This window comes from Ctenopharyngodon idella, chromosome 22 (genome assembly GCF_019924925.1).
Source record: "Ctenopharyngodon idella isolate HZGC_01 chromosome 22, HZGC01, whole genome shotgun sequence".
In the NCBI taxonomy this organism is placed as follows: Eukaryota; Metazoa; Chordata; class Actinopteri; order Cypriniformes; family Xenocyprididae; genus Ctenopharyngodon; species Ctenopharyngodon idella.
Window position 1 is genome coordinate 16,517,314 of NC_067241.1, and position 18,623 is coordinate 16,535,936.

General features: G+C 39.7%; 1 protein-coding gene across 6 annotated transcripts in view; it reads right to left on the minus strand.

The window, feature by feature from the left end:
* ddah1 (dimethylarginine dimethylaminohydrolase 1) overlaps positions 1-18,623 on the minus strand; it is a 60,395-nt gene that overhangs the window by 10,902 nt on the left and 30,870 nt on the right. For all 6 annotated transcript variants that reach the window (XM_051881214.1, XM_051881219.1, XM_051881213.1 and 3 more), the window contains one exon: positions 115-214. In XM_051881214.1, coding sequence (XP_051737174.1) covers positions 115-214 — 100 coding nt within the window. The remainder of the gene's footprint in view (positions 1-114; positions 215-18,623) is intronic.

The window sequence follows — 18,623 nt, forward strand, 5'->3', positions numbered from 1 at the left end:
GAAGCAGATTCACAGCTGAGGATTTTAGGGAAAACTGTTTAAAAGTAAAACTGTGTGGCTGTGGCTTCCTTTAGAGTCTCTGTTCAACAAAGGCATTATAGGCTGAACTGGTACCTGTGAACAGGACATCTCCTCCGTCCAGTGTGGCCAATTCATCGGTCATCTCAACAATATTCAGGCCGAGCTCAGTCAACGCATTTTTCATGGCCTCCGTCTGGAACAGAAAGACATTTACAATTACTCATTAAGCAGACACTTTCAAAAACACTTATCAAACAAAACCAGCAAAACAAAAGACACAGTTGCACTCCATCTCAGAACAGCCCAGCAACTGCATAGCAACCACTTAAAATCCCCTAGAAACTCCCCAGCAACCACAATAGAACTATATAGCTACAAAGTATATCCCACTCAGAAAACCTTAACAACCACATAGCAACACCCTGGCAACTGTCCAGAACACTCTTTCAACCATATAGCAAGGACTTAGTAACTACTCAGAACACCCTAACAACTGCATAGCAAGAAAATGATATACCACTTAGAACACCTTAGCAACCACATAGCAACACCCTGGCAACTGCGCAGAATGCTTTTTCAACCTTATAGCAACACCTTAGAAACTAACCAGAGCACCCTAGCAACTGTATAGCAAGAAAAGGATATCCCACTCAGAAAACCTTAACAACCACATAGCAACACCCTGGCAACTGTCCAGAACACTTTTTCAACCATATAGAAACACCCTAGAAACTATGCAGAAAACCCTAGCAACTGTATAGCAAGAAAATGATATACCACTCAGAACACCTTACATAGCAACACCCTGGCAACTGCCCAGAATGCTTTTTCAACCTTACAGCAACACCTTAGAAACTACCCAGAGCACCCTAGCAACTGTATAGCAAGAAAAGGATATACCAGTCAGAAAACATTAACAACCACATAGCAACTCCCTAGCAACTGCCCAGAACACTCTTTCAACCATATAGCAACGCCCTAGTAACACAGTAGTATATCCCACACAAAGTATATCCCACTTAGAAAACATTAACAACCACATAGCAACACCCTAGCAACTGTCCAGAACACTCTTTCAACCATATAGCAAGGACTTAGTAACTACTCAGAACACCCTAACAACTGCATAGCAAGAAAATGATATACCACTTAGAACACCTTAGAAACTAACCAGAGCACCCTAGCAACTGTATAGCAAGAAAAGGATATCCCACTCAGAAAACCTCAACAACCACATAGCAACACCCTAGCAACTGTCCAGAACACTTTTTCAACCATATAGAAACACCCTAGAAACTATGCAGAAAACCCTAGCAACTGTATAGCAAGAAAATGATATACCACTTAGAACACCTTAGAAACTAACCAGAGCACCCTAGCAACTGTATAGCAAGAAAAGGATATCCCACTCAGAAAACCTTAACAACCACATAGCAACACCCTGGCAACTGTCCAGAACATTTTTTCAACCATATAGAAACACCCTAGAAACTATGCAGAAAACCCTAGCAACTGTATAGCAAGAAAAGGATATACCAGTCAGAAAACATTAACAACCACATAGCAACTCCCTAGCAACTGCCCAGAACACTCTTTCAACCATATAGCAAGGACATAGTAACTACTCAGAACACCCTAACAACTGCATAGCAAGAAAATGATATACCACTCAGAACACCTTAGCAACCACATAGCAACACCCTGGCAACTGCGCAGAATGCTTTTTCAACCTTATAGCAACACCTTAGAAACTACCCAGAACACCCTAGCAACTGCATAGGAACAAAGTATATACCATGCAGAACACCTTACGTAGCAACACCCTGGCAACTGCCCAGAATGCTTTTTTCAACCTTATAGCACCCCCTTAGAAACTACACAGAACACCCTTACAACTGTATAGCAAGAAAAGGATTTACCACTCAGAAAACCTTAACCACATAGCAACACCCTAGCAACTGTCCAGAACAATTTCAATCATATAGCAACGCCCTAGAAACACAGTAGTATATCCCACAAAAAGTATATTCCACTCAGAAAACCTTAACAACCACATAGCAACACCCTGGCAACTATCCAGAACACTCTTTCAACCATACAGCAAGGCCCTAGAAACAGTATATGACATCAGCCGCATCCAGGGATTTTTTTAAAGCCAAGTCAGAGACGAGAGCCTTCGGCTATCTGACAGTTGGTGGTAAAACATCATGATGCAATAATTAAATGTGTTTATAGTCACATAAGCCCTGAAACACAGTGGATAAATGAGTTGTGTTTATGGAGGAGAGAGAGAGAGAGAGAGAAGCATCCGGATCTGGATTGAGTTTCTCTGAATGACAACATGCTCCCAATCCCGTCCAAGAACCAGGGTCAGAATTAACAAGGATTTGAGTGGGATGCCATCGCAAATGCCATCGCAAGAAACAAAAATGTTCTAGATATTTACGATATTAAATTAAACAAAGTTTAAACAATTATTTTCCCATGTGACAGTCGAATGGTGTATAAAGTTTCTGAGAGGCCAATAAAAACACAAACGCACACCTGTCATGTTCACATTCAGTGTTGGGGTAACGCACTACAAGAAACTCCAGTTACGTAATCAGGGGCTGGATTCACAAACATCTTCTTAAGAAAGAAGTTAAGAAAATTCTTAAGATAAATTCTAAGAAGTTCTTAAGAATGTTCCTAAGTGCAATTCTTGAAAAATCCTTATGAAGTTCTAAAATATATTCTTAAGAACTTAGGGCAAGATCTTAATTTTTTACTTAAGAAGAAAATGAAAGGTGTTCATTTGATTGAAAGGGGGTAATTGCTGAAGACTCGCTGAATGAAAAACACCTCAGAGCCTGTCACCGCCTGTAGATTAGGCTACCGCAGATATCATAATGAGCGCGCAGACTATTTTCGTTGTGGTTGTTTGACGGGAGCTAATCACTCTGTCATGTTTTTAATGGATCATTAAAATCGTTATTTAAAAACAAACTGTCTCAAGATGCAACGTTCTTTCTCATTCATTTGTACACAGTCTTTTTTTTGCTCTCTCTAGAGTGAATGCGTCCTGTATCTGTGTGTGCCGCCTCGCTGGTTCTAGCTTACGGAGCCCCGCACATGACATGCAGGAAAAAAAATAAAATAGTAGGCTAAATCATGCTCATGATTTACTAATTCTTTCCCTCAGTTTGCTAAATCGTGCACACTGTTTATAAATCGAGGAAACAAATTAGTAAATCGTGCTAACGTCTTTTGCCGTTTTCCGTACAAGCTTGAGTGAGCGCATCATATACAGGTACACGCAAATGATCATTAGTGTAATTTCAGACAGGGTACAAGTAATATGTATTATGTTTAGCTAGCTAGCGTTATGTTGTATGCTTAATATTTGAAACGACCCAATAAATTCATTGAGCATCTAATTAAGACAGGTTGGAGGTTATTCTAACTTTAAGAAGTTATTTACGATGATTTTTAAGGACATTCTTTTCGGGAATATGAATACTTCTTAAATTTGAATTCTTAAGAAAAGTTTTTGAGAATACAAAATATTCTTATCTTTTTTCTTAAGTTTGAAAATAAGAAGAAATTAGCAGTTAAGAAGAATTTTATTCTTAAGAATGTTTCGTGAATCCGGCCCCGATTACTTTTTTTAAGTAACAATGCATTACTTTTAAATTTACAACAAAGTTACTTTTTCAAACAAGTAACGAAAGTTTTTCCCATGTATTAACTGATTAATGTGAGAAAAGTAATGCAAAAGTAGCGTAGGTAACACATTTCCCCAGCACTGTCCACAAATGTACACAAGCATGTCACACTGTTAGAAATGGACTGATTACTCAGTAAACAACTCTTACATGGACATCGCCACTTTCCGTCACATACAAATGGAAATGAACTCGAAATAACAATCTGAGTCGCTTCCCTTGACTAATAGTCAAAAAAAAGTGACAACATCAAACATGTAAAAATCAAACTGAACTCTGCCCTCATTAAAGTAAAAACGCTCCTGTTAATCCAATCCCGGAGGTGAAAATCGGCCCATAAAGAAAAAGTTAATTTCGGACACTGCCAAAACCCGTCGATGACATCAGCACGAGGGGCCAGGGGGTGATGTCATGCTGAAGGAAACATGTAAAACTTTTATGAGGAGAAAAGATGAAGAGGAAGTGACCTGCAGGGAGAAGAGGAACGCCATCCGTCAGAGGACAGAGGTGTGAAGGTGTGTGAGAGTGTGTGTGTGAGTGTGTTTGTGAGTGTGTGTCTGCGTGAGTGTGTGTGAGTGAGTGTGTGTGTGTGTGTGTGTGTGTGTTTTACGGGTTGTTTTAGCAGTTCTCGGGGGTCTGTGACCAAGGTTCTGTTTTTTTTTTAAAGGATGAATCAGTGTTTCCACACCGATATCTAGCGGTGAGGTCACTGTGGACTCCGCTTCCCCTCACTGCTGTCGCCAAGCATGAGGTCATCCAGGTATGTCGCCACGGCAACCATCACCTCACTTAAGTAATAAAGACACACAGCAAACACCCAACAAACAGAGCAAATGTAACATAACTAGATTTGTTGCATCACTAGTAGTGCTGTTTATAAAGTGTGTTTTGCTCTAATATAACTTCATGTCTCTTTCAATTAGTTTATCGATGCTGTACAACAAAAAAAAGGACAAAAAAGGAGATATATATATATAAATGCTTTTAATGAATCTCTGTTCTGTCAGTTGTGTGTATGATGATCCACTGACAGTCCGTCTGTCAACACACATCACCACCACAACAACATCCTCTCAAAAAAAAAAAAAAAAAAAAAAGGCCAAATGTCAGAGGTCAAAGGTCAGATGTAACCCCTGGCCACACTGTGATCACAGGCATGATGGCATGTTTGTCTTCTCACGTCTCTCTCTCTCTGACAGACGTCACAAACTACGTCAATATGAAGTGACTAATTTACTTCCACAGTCTGACGAACACATTCAACGACACGCTGATCTGAAGAAGTTCATATTAATTGACTCACATTTTAGACACAATTCTAAGCACAAGTTTTTTTTCTCTATTTTGGCGACAGAAACAGTTCCAAACAAACAAATCCACAGCAGTGTTTCATTACTGATGGAACAAAACGGTCGAGTAAACGATTCAACGACTCACTCCGTAAGCGATCTGTCGGTTTTAGTTTCATATTTAAAAGTAACATTTTATTTTTCCAAAATGTTATTTTTAGTTGTAATTGTAGCTTCATTTGATCGGTAACAGCTCTATAAAGTGTCTTTTATTCTAACTGTATGTAATGATTAAATATAAGACATTTCTCAGGCAGTAAATGTGGATGTTTTAGAAGAATTTGAGGAATGCTGGTCTCGGTTCAGGTGGTCTTGACGGTGTGTCCACCTCACCCGCCTCTCATTTTGTCCTGACGCGCTCGAGCCGTCCCGCATGGATCAGCGCTGGCCATTATCCCTCTGAGAGTGGGATGAGATACCTGCCACATTCCTGCCATTCCCCTGCGCATGAGCGCACAGAGCTGTGATGGAAACCGGCTCTCACCGGATACAGTGTCTCATGTACAGTCTTGAATAAATGGCCTACGGTACAGACTAGACCACATCATAGTGCCGGTCACCGTCAAAAACGCTCACTGCGATCCATGTCAGAAAAACTCAATGGCTCTTCTGGGTGTAAATGATACGATTACAGTGAAGAATAAGTGAGGGGTCTTGAAGAAGGTGGGGAGACCATTTTGTCCACCAGCAATCAGGGAACGTAAAACCTGCTGCAGAAGAGAGACAGACCTGCATCGAATAAAAAGAAAGGAGTTATCAGCGCGCTGGAATGTAAATTTCATTGGCGAAGAGAAGGAGAGCTCAGATAAGCTTTATCGGATCACTGCAGGAACTGGATCTGCGGAGTCTGACGTCACGGAGGAGCGCAGACGCAGACGCACGGATCAGAGATTCCAGCAGAACACAAACTCTCGGACCATCAACACCTCAGGACTACAGTTACGGACGAGGGCCTTTTTTACGGAAAAACTTAAGAAAATATCAAATGAACTGAAAACAGATTCACACCAAAAGGTGAGATTAAAAAAAAAAAAAAAAAAAAAAAAAATTATATATATATATATATATATAAATCATTTTTTATTTTATTTTATTCTTTTTGAGTTCAAAATCAAAAAGAATAAAGTAAAATACAAAGTAAAAACAAACTAAAACAATATATAATACTAAAAAATAAAATATAAAAAAACATATAAACAAGATAATATTGACTTTGTTGAAGTCAAAAAGAATAAAAAATAAAGAAAAATTATAATACTAAAAATAAAAATATAAAAACAATTATTTAAAAAAAAATAATAATAAAAGAAGAAAAATTCACCCTAAAAGGTGGTCAAAAATAATAAAATGAACAAAAAACAAAGAATAATTTATAATATTAAATTTATAAATATATATAAATATATATAATCTGATGAAAAGTTGTTGTCAAAAAGAATAAAGTACAGTAATAAAAAATAAATAAATAAAACAATTTATAATACTGAAAATAAAAGAATATAAAAATTCTTAAAAAAAATTCTATAAAAAATACAAGATAAAATCAGACCAAAATATGAAGTCAGAAAGAATAAATAAATAAATAAATAATAATTAGTGCTGTCAAACTGATTAATCACAATTAATTGCATCTAATATAAAAGTTTATAAATATATAACATATGTCTGTATGTATATATATATATATATTTATATATTATACAGAAACGTTTGTTAGATGCAATTAATCTATTTGACAGCACTATTTATAATAAATAAAAATAAAAAAGAATATAAAATATATTAAATGAAAAATAAACATCTAAAAATCTGTAAGCATCAGATGAACAGAGAACAGCTTCTGAAGCAGACGACGTGTTTATGCTTTGCTTCTGATTTAATATGACTGAAGTTTGACCGCAGCTGCTGAACTTAATGAGGCGTGTTTGACGTGTTTAAAAGAAGTCTCGCTGAGGGAATTCCTCCGGCGTTCACGTCACGCTCACCAGATTCACAATCCAGGACTGCAGAACACCTTCAAACAACCTGACACACATTCAGCTCAAGAAATGATTAATTTATGAGTGAAGCACAATATTCCAGACATGAATAATTCCTCAAAAATGTCTTAGCAACCACCCAGAACACCCTGGCAACCACCCAGAACACCCTAGCAACCCCTCAGACCCAGCCAGCACAGATCCAGTGTTCCTGTCCTCATCCCAGGAGCTCAAGGAAAAGACGGAATGCCAAAATTTGGAAGTTGGCATGGAATTCAGCGTCTTTTGAATGCAGACGGACCCCCCAGACCGACGTCCCTCATTCCCACCAAGAGCCGCTCTCCCGGGGGGCACATTTCTCCGTGCCCGTGCCCGCGGCGGTCTCTCGGGCGGTTTCGGGTTCGGCTGAGCCATTAGAGGCCGCAGCTGCGGGTCAGTCGTGGCAGGGATTCGGTGTCCGTCTCTCGCTCCGCAGAGAAGCTTTGTTCACCTTCAACAGCTCAGAGGAATGGACTTCATTACAGACCCAGGAATTCCTGCAGAGACGCTCACATTTACTATTATCTCTCCTCTTTTACCGGAATCGCCACAGTTTTTTTTCCCGAGCACAAAGAGACAAAAGCCTGAACGAACACATGAACCGTGAAAGCTCCTCTATCACCAAATACTCCCGCTGGCCATCTGCCTACGGACAACAATTCCAGGCATTTTAGAGACTCTCACAGAGCAACTAAAGCAGACTTTCACATTTTCTGAAGAACGTGATGAGCTGAAGTTCGTACAATTACACTGAAAGAGCTTTTTATTGGTAATGGAGTCTAAACTATCAGTCAGACGACAGAAGGCGTGTAGCAGATTGTGTGCGACAGCTTTTTTCTGCTCATGTTGATCATTTAGAGGTCTTAGAAATTCATGTATGCAGTACACTAAAAAATGCTGGGTAAAAAAACAACCCAAGTTGGGTTGAAAATGGACAAACTCCAAAATTCAGACATTATTACTTGAAGCAACAAAAATAATCAAAAGGTGAACATTTATTAATAATTATATCTATATAATATTATATATAATTTTATATTTATTATATCATTTCAGACTAATCCGGCTGACGGTTTTTTCTTTAAAAATCGGAAAAATCCCACAGACTTTCATTGACGGAATGTTCAGATGAGCGAAGACTGTTCAAACTCCAACTGACAAAATTCAAATTTAAACTGCCAGAATCCCATCAGACTCAATTAAACTGCCATTCTATGAACTATTTCCATCCGTCCTCCATCCATCCATCTTCACCCACCCACCCACCCATCCTCCATCTAACCATCCACTCATCCACCCACCCACCCATCCCTCCATCCACCTATCCATCCTCCATCCATCCCTCCACCCACCCATCCATCCTCCATCCATCCCTCCATCCACCCATCCATCCATCCTCCACCCACCCATCCATCTATCCTCCATCCATCCATCCATCCATCCATCTGTACTCCATCCATCCATCCTCCCATCCATCCACCCATCCATCCATCCGTCCGTCCGTCCGTCCGTCCTCCATCCATCTTCACTCACCCTCCCACCCACCCACCCACCCATTCATCCTCCATCCATCCAACCATCCTCCATCCATCCACCCACCAATCCATTCATCTTCACTCACCCACCAATCCATCCCCCATCCATCCATCCTCCACCCACCCATCCATCTGTCCTCCATCCATCCATCCTCCCATCCATCCATCTTCACTCACCCACCCACCCACCCATCCATCCATCCTCCATCCATCCTCCATCCATCCACCCACCAATCCATCCATCTTCACCTACCCACTCATCCATCCATCCATCTATCCTCCATCCATCCATTTTCACTCACCCATCCATCTTCACTCACCCATCCATCTATCTATTCTCCATCCATCCATCTTCACTCACCCACCCATCCATCCACCCACCCATCCAATCTATCCATCCTCCATCCATCCATCCACCAATCCATCCATCTTCACCTACCCACTCATCCATCCATCCATCCATCCATCTGTCCTCCATCCATCCATCTATCCTCCATCCATCCATCTTCACTCACCCATCCATCTATCTATTCTCCATCCATCCATCTTCACTCACCCATCCATCCATCCATCTGTCCTCCATCCATCCATCTTCACTCACCCATCCATCTTCACTCACCTATCCATCCATCTGTCCTCCATCCATCCATCCATCCATCCATCCACTTATCCATCTATCCTCCATCCATCCATCTTCACTCACCCATCCTCCATCCACCCATCCATCTATCCTCCATCCATCCATCTTCACTCACCCATCCTCCATCCACCCATCCATCTATCCTCCATCCATCCATCTTCACTCACCCATCCATCCATCCATCCACCCATCCACCCATCCATCTATCCTCCATCCATCCATCTTCACTCACCCATCCTCCATCCACCCATCCATCTATCCTCCATCCATCCATCTTCACTCACCCATCCTCCATCCACCCATCCATCTATCTATTCTCCATCCATCCATCTTCACTCACCCATCCATCCATCCATCTGTCCTCCATCCATCCATCTTCACTCACCCATCCATCTTCACTCACCTATCCATCCATCTGTCCTCCATCCATCCATCCATCCATCCACCCATCCACCCATCCATCTATCCTCCATCCATCCATCTTCACTCACCCATCCTCCATCCACCCATCCATCTATCCTCCATCCATCCATCTTCACTCACCCATCCTCCATCCACCCATCCATCCTCCATCCATCCATCTTCACTCACCCATCCATCCATCCATCCACCCATCCACCCATCCATCTATCCTCCATCCATCCATCTTCACTCACCCATCCTCCATCCACCCATCCATCTATCCTCCATCCATCCATCTTCACTCACCCATCCATCCATCCATCCATCCATCCCTCCATCCATCCCAAGCCAACTTAAAGTTTGTCTACAAACTTCATCTAGATATTATTTATTAAACGTATTAATAAATGTTAATTTCCAACCTATAGACCGTATGTAGCTCCGCCCCTTTTCAGCGCTGCGCTCGTCGTCTTTTGACTTCCGGTTTATATTTCCACAGCGATTTTACGTATTTATGAATGAACTGCTCGTTTTAAAATCTTCTCGGTCTACTGACATTTGTTAAGACATCTGAAATGCCATAGAAACATGTACAGAGCTACCGCAAAAATGGAAGTTCAAAGACAATTTTATAAAGATGGCGGCGCTTGTTTCTCTGGAGCATAAGGTCTATATTGGGTTCATTTTAAGTGAGCAGTATAGTCATTTTTAAACAGTAGCTGGGTTAAATAAAACTATCCCGCAAGTTTGGTCAAACATTTAACCCAACCGCTGGGTTTGTCCATATTTAACCCAACTTGGGTTATTTTTAACCCAGCATTTTTTAGAGTGTAGGCTTTATAGGAATAAATTCCACACATTTCTCACCAAATTACCTAGGGAATTAAATTCAAACCAAGTCAGCAGATTCCAAAGAGCAAACTCAAGTGAACGGCTCTGTTTCCATGCAAACAGGTACATAACGTTCCAAAATGAGCCATTAAACATTCCATTTCCCAGAATTCCGTCAGCAAACAATGTGTCAACCAATAAAGCTGTAACACGACAGAGAAATGTATTCCGATCAAGGTTTTATAAGCCCCGAATAACACACGGTCCGTCCTGATTGGCTGCCGTCGCAGGTGAGCGCCAGAAGAGATTACAAGAGCTTGTAGAAACACACACACATATAAAGAACGAACACAAACACAACATTCCTCCCAGACACCTCGGAAAACCCCCGGAGACAAACAAAACCCAAGCCGCGCTCTGGGACGCGGACCCACACCGAGCGTGTGAGCGATCAGCAATAAATATTAAGCAAGATCTCGCAGGAATGTGTTTTAAACAACTGAGACTCAACAAACACGCCGCTGGCTGCTGGACAGGGGTTCGATCCGGCTCACGTCCAGCGCGCGCGTGTGTGTGTGTGTATGAGGGTTGGGGTCATTTTATCGCACCTCTCCATCTCACTGACGCAGACAGAGGAAATGAAGCGCTTTAAACACACACACACACACAGTTCTGATAAATAAACACAGGGATCCAGGACCGTTTCTGCCTGAAGAGACACAATTGATGGACGGAAAGTTTTGAGGTTGGGATTCGGGGTCAAAGGTCATGAAAAATGCCCATCATTTACTGCTTCAAATATACAACCTTATAGTTTATAGGTTTATAGGTTTATGATGGGAAACCAGTTATAGGTTTCCCATCATTTTATGGATTGAAGGGGTCATGAACTGCATTTTATTTACTTTATAATGTTCCTTGAGGTCCACTTATAATGTCAGAAACTGCATACAAACATGGTAAAACCCACCAAGAACACCTTCACATCTGCACAGTGAAGTCCTGTGAACATACATTTACTCTAGTTTCTATCACGTCTATTAAGACAGAATAAGTGTGTGTGTTTGGCATGAAACTCGTGGCTTCGGTTTCCATCCCTCTGTGACGAACGCTTCAAGAATCTGAGGTGAATTTCTGATGAACAGAGAGTCAAAGCCTCACACTCCCTTTTGCTTAATCAAGCTCATTTATCACATGACACACGGTAAGTCACATGACTCAGTGGACGAGTGTGTGTGCAATCAGTGTCCAAAATAAAACAACACCTATCACCTAGAGACAGTAAAAACGGCTTTAAGGAATAAATACATTAGAAACCCTGAGCTAAAAAACATTATTTGGATCGCAATATAAAAATGAACGACATCTGATGTAAATAAAACAAACGACATCTACTTTAAATAAAGGGCATGAAGATCAATTTACATTTTTGAGCAAAATATTAGACTATTTTTGGACCCTATGTATTTGTCAAGGGAGAAAAACAGAGCAACAAAAAAAGTAAAAGAAATAAATAAATAAATAATAAAAACAAGATTAAACTGAATAAATAATTTGATTGCTATAAATAAAAAATATTAAAATAATAATAAAAATATTTAAATAAATAATACATCTAATAGTACAGAAAAAACATAATATAATAGAAAATAAATATTTTATAGTAATTATTAAGTATTTTATTAAATATTACAAAATACTTCAAGTAATATTTCATACATATTTATAATATATATTTATCACAGCATTAATTTGGTCTTTATACATACATTTAAAACTGCCTTGTTATTTTTAAGCATAAATAAACTAAAACTAATGAATAACAACTATATAGTGTTATTTTAGTACCACTGAGATACTATTACAGATTTCACTGATATTTTGAATAATTTTTTATTTTTATATTTACCATTTTTATTTTTAAAAAGTTTTAGTAATTTTGTTGTGTTTTGCAATTTCATTTCATCTCTATTTAGTATGTATACTCAAATTTAAATTTTGTAAATTTTAATTTGTAATTTTTTTTAGTATATATATATATTGTTGGGTTAAATATGGACAAACCCAGAGGTTAGGTTGTTTTAACCCAGCGGTTGGGTTAAATGTTTGCCCAGCCTAAAGCCTATATGTCTGGCTTAAAATGAATCCAAAATATGTTGGAAATTAAAAATCAGACACATAATTACTAGAGGCAACAATAATAATCAAAAGGTGAACATTTATTAATAAGCAATTTAATAAATGTTTATTGTTTAATTATTATTCATTAAACATATTAATAAATGTTAATTTCCAACATACTTTGGGTTAATTTTAAGAAAGCAATACAGTCAATCAATAGTTGAGTTAAATAAAACTACCCAGCAGGTTGAGTCAAACATTTAACCCAACTGCTGGGTTAAAACAATTCAATCGCTGGCTTTGTCCATATTTAACCCAACTTGGGTTGTTTTTAACCCAACATTTTTTAGAGTGTAAAATCTCTAGTTCAGTCATGAAACTCTAGAGGGCGCAGACTGATCGGTTTTAATCCGGTTTTGATCAGTTTCAATCCGTCTCTTTTGTCCTAATGGAAGCTCGCGCAATTTACATATAAATGTGCCGGGAGACGTATCACACGTTAGGTTAGTAGATAAAGAGTGGGCGGTCTTTAGTGGCTGTTCGGTCACATGAGCGTCTACACTACAAAAACAATCCAGTCAAATGTGTTATCGACTACTTCGACTGGACAAGCTCAAAACGTTTTAGCCCCCGTTTACACCTGTATTTAGTGTCGTCCACTTGTGATCCGATCGACCAAAATGCATCTTAATACCAGCTATAAACAGGGCAATGACATCATAACCACATGGCACAAGCTGATTGGCCTCTGCTCATCCTGCAGCCAATGAGATTTAAGTCTGGTTCAGTGTTTGCCCCTCCACCTCCCCAGCTCCACCTGCCTAAAACTTACTAATGGAAAAATGACTGAAACTTTAACTACAATCAAAGTGAAAAATAAATTCCAGTTCAAAATATTAACAAAAACAATAACAGTACACCAGTGATGCTAAAATAACACTGCTCAGATGATGTGGTCAGTTTATAATCAACACTAAACGGACCACAAAACGCTGAGCAGAAACAAACGGACCATCTGAGACAGACAAAACATCTCATCTGCGGTCTCTGATTTCAGCCGTGGACGCTCAGGGAACACAACGCTCATTGTGTGGAGAGGAGCAGCTCCGGCGCTCCGGCCCGGGAACGAATGTTTTTTCCGAAGAATGTTCTGGCTCCTGTCCCGGAGGGGAGTCTCCACCGAAATATGAAAAGCTTGTATGAAAAAAGAATAAGAAAATGAACAACAGACCACAGAAAACGTGGAATGTGTGTGTGAGAGAGAGATATGAGAAAGTAAAAGTTGACATGGAGTTTTCCATAAATACTAAAGAAGGGGTTTCCCACAAACCCACTTTTTTTTTCCCTTTTCTTTTTTTTTGGATGCAATTTGATTGAAACAGCCTGCAGAGCTCACAGATGATAACGAACCTCGACTACATGAGGTCATCTTCAGGCCTGGACCTCGTCTGTTTATCTGGAGTCACACACGCAGGTTCATCCCTGCGAGAAGCGTCTAATTTTAGCGTCAACCTGTCGGATACGAGCCTTATATGGGCAGTGTTTCCTCCAGATGTGTCTGATCTTGTGATTCATGAACTCTTCAGCACATGTGCATTAGTTCAGTTGTTCTTTGGAATTGGTTCTTTTAAACGATTCAGCCGAACTGATTCTCAAAGCCTCTGGGAGTAAAATCAGAGGAGGGCTGAAAGACCAAACCACACACACACACACACACACACACACACACACACACACGCACTCTCTCTCTCTCTCACACACACATTCGCATGCACACACACACAAACACACACACAGATGGTGTGATCGATGTGTGTGTTCCACATGTCCGTCAGGAGCTCGTCTGTATCAGCGCTGCTCCACACGAGTCTCTTCCTGCAGCACATAGATCCAGACACACTCCGTCATGGAAACACTGATCCCAGACACTGATGGGAAAAGCACAGGCATCCCTCCACTAATGCCCCGTTCACAGACACACCTCCGTCAGGACGTTCACCTCTCACCCGCACCAGCCGCGTGGAACCGGACGGAGAGGAAAACAGATGAGGAGACCATGAGAGAAAGTGTGTGTCTGTAAACACCTGATCCAGCATCAGCATTACTCACACTTACAGACAGATTTAAACAAACTGCTGAACCTGAGTGTTAAACCGCAGAACTCCAGAGCTGATTGGACGACTAAAGTGTGATCAAACGTACAACAAGCACAAACGCTGCAGGACGGGTGAAGCTTCGTCTGAACCACAGAGCAAAAATAATACAATAAAATGGCAATCAATAAAAGTTCCCTTCCAATTAATGTGTGTGTGTGTGTGTGTGTGTGTGTGTGATAATCATAGCAAATAAAGTATTAAAAAAAAACTTGAAGCAATATGGAAGGCCAAATTACTCAAAATTAAATCAATTCTGAAATATAAATATAAATAAACGTCACATATTTGTGATAACAGCAAATTAACCAAAGCATTCAAACTATAAAAAAATTAATACTAATATTTATTTATTTAATATATCTATAAAACGGAAGCAATCAATTTAAATAAATAAATAAATATATAAACAAAATAATTATATTATAAAAAAATTAAATAAAAAACATTTAAAAAAATATTTACTATCATTAATTTTTTTTTCCAAAAAAAAAAAAAAAAAACTATAAAGACCATATGTATGTGCCATGGTTTCCATTTAATATGTTAATATTTATTTTTTATTTTTTAATAACGGAGTGTCTAAGTATCATTTCCTTGTCGACTACTAAAACGGCACGACAACATCCCTACTACACAGACTGACCACTCGATGATGAGTTTCAAACATTATTTACAACACCACTGGAATTAACGAGACACACACACACACACAATACCACACACAGAGACACACACACACACACATCTGGAACACATCACATACCTCAGATAGTTGATATTCTTCAGATAATAACACACAGACATTGAGTTTCCTTCATCAGTACCATGTGCTGCACATTCCTGCTGATCTCAGAGCGACAACAACAATCGCCTGAAAGAGTGTGATATTCCCTCAATACTACTGATCATCTACTGACTATAAACTCACAAACACAGATCTGAAGAGCTGATGCCAGACACAAGACTACTGATTCATAGTGTACACTGGGTTATCACGCATGACCCGGGATCAGGGTAACACAAAAACTACCCAAACGCTGGGTTGTTACGTCTGACCCGGGATCTGGGTAACACAAAAACTACCCAAATGCTGGGTTGTTACGTCTGACCCGGGATCTGGGTAACACAAAAACTACCCAAACGCCGGGTTGTTACGCCTGACCCGGGATCAGGGTAACACAAAAACTACCCAAACGCTGGGTTGTCACGTCTGACCCAGGATCAGGGTAATACAAAAACTACCCAAACGCTGGGTTGTCACGTCTGACCCGGGATCAGGGTAACACAAAAACTACCCAAACGCTGGGTTGTCACGTCTGACCCGGGATCAGGGTAACACAAAAACTACCCAAACGCTGGGTTGTCACGTCTGACCCGGGATCAGGGTAATACAAAAACTACCCAAACGCTGGGTTGTCACGTCTGACCCGGGATCAGGATAACACAAAAACTACCCAAACGCTGGGTTGTTACGTCTGACCCGGGATCTGGGTAACACAAAAACTACCCAAATGCTGGGTTGTTACGTCTGACCCGGGATCTGGGTAACACAAAAACTACCCAAACGCCGGGTTGTTACGCCTGACCCGGGATCAGGGTAACACAAAAACTACCCAAACGCTGGGTTGTCACGTCTGACCCGGGATCAGGGTAATACAAAAACTACCCAAACGCTGGGTTGTCACGTCTGACCCGGGATCAGGGTAACACAAAAACTACCCAAACGCTGGGTTGTCACGTCTGACCCGGGATCAGGGTAACACAAAAACTACCCAAACGCCGGGTTGTTACATCTGACCCGGGATCTGGGTAACACAAAAACTACCCAAACACTGGAAAAATAATCCCAAAAAATCCCAATAGGCTCAACCCCGGACTTGGGTAGAAAAAATAATCCAAGATATTTTAGAGTGTAATAATTCTCCGATTGTGTTCGTCTGAAAGAAAGTCATATACATCTAGGATGGCTTGAGGGTGAGTAAATCATGGGATCATTTTCATTTTTTGGGTGAACTATCATTTTAACACAGATATTCACCACAGCTGAAGGAATGAATGATCTGGATTCACATTCCTGCATCATCTTACACAAACAAACACAGCGGGACGCCTGATGCCTTTCCCATCTCTGTCCGTCTGTTGCTCTCTCAACACTGATGAAAACTCAAGCATGAACCTGAAATGTACTCTGGTATGCTAAAACAACTTCCTCAATTACATTTCTAAAGCAAAAATCAGCACGTCAAACTCTCTTCTGCTGTAATACTGCGTTGAAGCTAAATGCATGACCTGACGGACGAGTAAACGAGAAAAAAGTCCAAATGAAACTCTGCAAGCATGAGATACTGTGAGTTTAAACCAGTCAGGAATGCAAACGTCTCGCAACATGCAAATAATAATGAATCCAAAACATACCAGGGTTATTATTGTTAACTAAAACTAAAACCATAAAAATGTCAATTACATAATTTTGTATTAATCTTAGTTCATGTTGATCTCAGCATTTTAAGCATCTGTTAGCATTGGTTAATGCACTAACATGAACATCTTATTAACTAACATTAAGAAAAGTTGTTAATGTAATCGTATTGTTGATTGTTAGTTCATGTTCGTTAATCCATAATATTAACAAATGAGAGCTTATTGTAAACTGATACCAGGACAAAAACTTGTTTTATTTCAGTTAGTTGCCATTTCTCAATTTCATTTAGTTCAACCCTTTGATGCTCTTCTGTCATTTTTGACTTGAAAACTTTACGTTTTTTATTTGATTTTTTGCTTCACTGGAATGGTACGAAACTTGGTAAAGGTTTTTGCACTTGCTATATGAAAAAAAAAAAAAAAAATCATGGACATGATTCGAAAAGGTTAAATGGTTCTGCAAAAAAATAGTCACACTTGTATTGTTCACGATCAAAAATGATCAAAAATACTGCGCCCAAACTAAATCTTACTGAAAGCTCATTTTTTGAGATATCAGCCTCAAATTTGGAACATAACTTGTTTAGATTTATGGCTTTGATTCTGATAAATATATATTTCACATATAAAACACCAAATCTTGAAAATTGTATTTTTATGCATTTTTCATGATGAAAAACATAGCTGCTCAAACTTCATTGGCTGATGGTGGCCATGTTTTTTGAGATACGTCAGTGTCCTCATAGACAATCATGGCACCTCGGACAAAGACACTGCATGCCAATTTTCAAATCAATCGGACTAATGGTAAAGTAGTTATAGCCATTTTCATTTTTTTCCCCATGTTATAGCGCCACCAAATGGCCAGTCGCCGCATCCTTTTGCACACGACCACAGACTGAGACCATACACATGTGTACCAAGTTTGGTGAAAATATCTCATTCCGTTCATTCCGTTCCGCCATTTTAGTACAAGTGGCTCCGCCCACTTTGAATGTTTTGGCGGCCCTTAGGGACCCTGAATCAAAATTTCAACTACTTTTTTTGATAACTATTGACAATCAGACTCCAGAGAATCTCGCTGCGCTGGTTTGGTTCTGATCGGGTCAAAAACTACTTTGGTTTTTCAAAAAATCCAGAATACTCAAAATTTTGAGCACAATAACCTGTAATCTATTCTTATAAACGTACAAAATTAACATTAACTGAAATTGATAAAAGCTTTAGAAGTATTTTTCATTGTTAACTAATGAAACCTTGTTGTAAAGTTAACCATCGGTCATCTGTTAGACATACGAGAGGTCAGAAACTAACAATGACATCATACGCATTATAAAACACGCGATGAAGTGACGCTAACGAACAAATCCGTGCGGAACTCAAAACAAACAAACAGGAACGGAATCAAAAGCAGCACGAACGAAT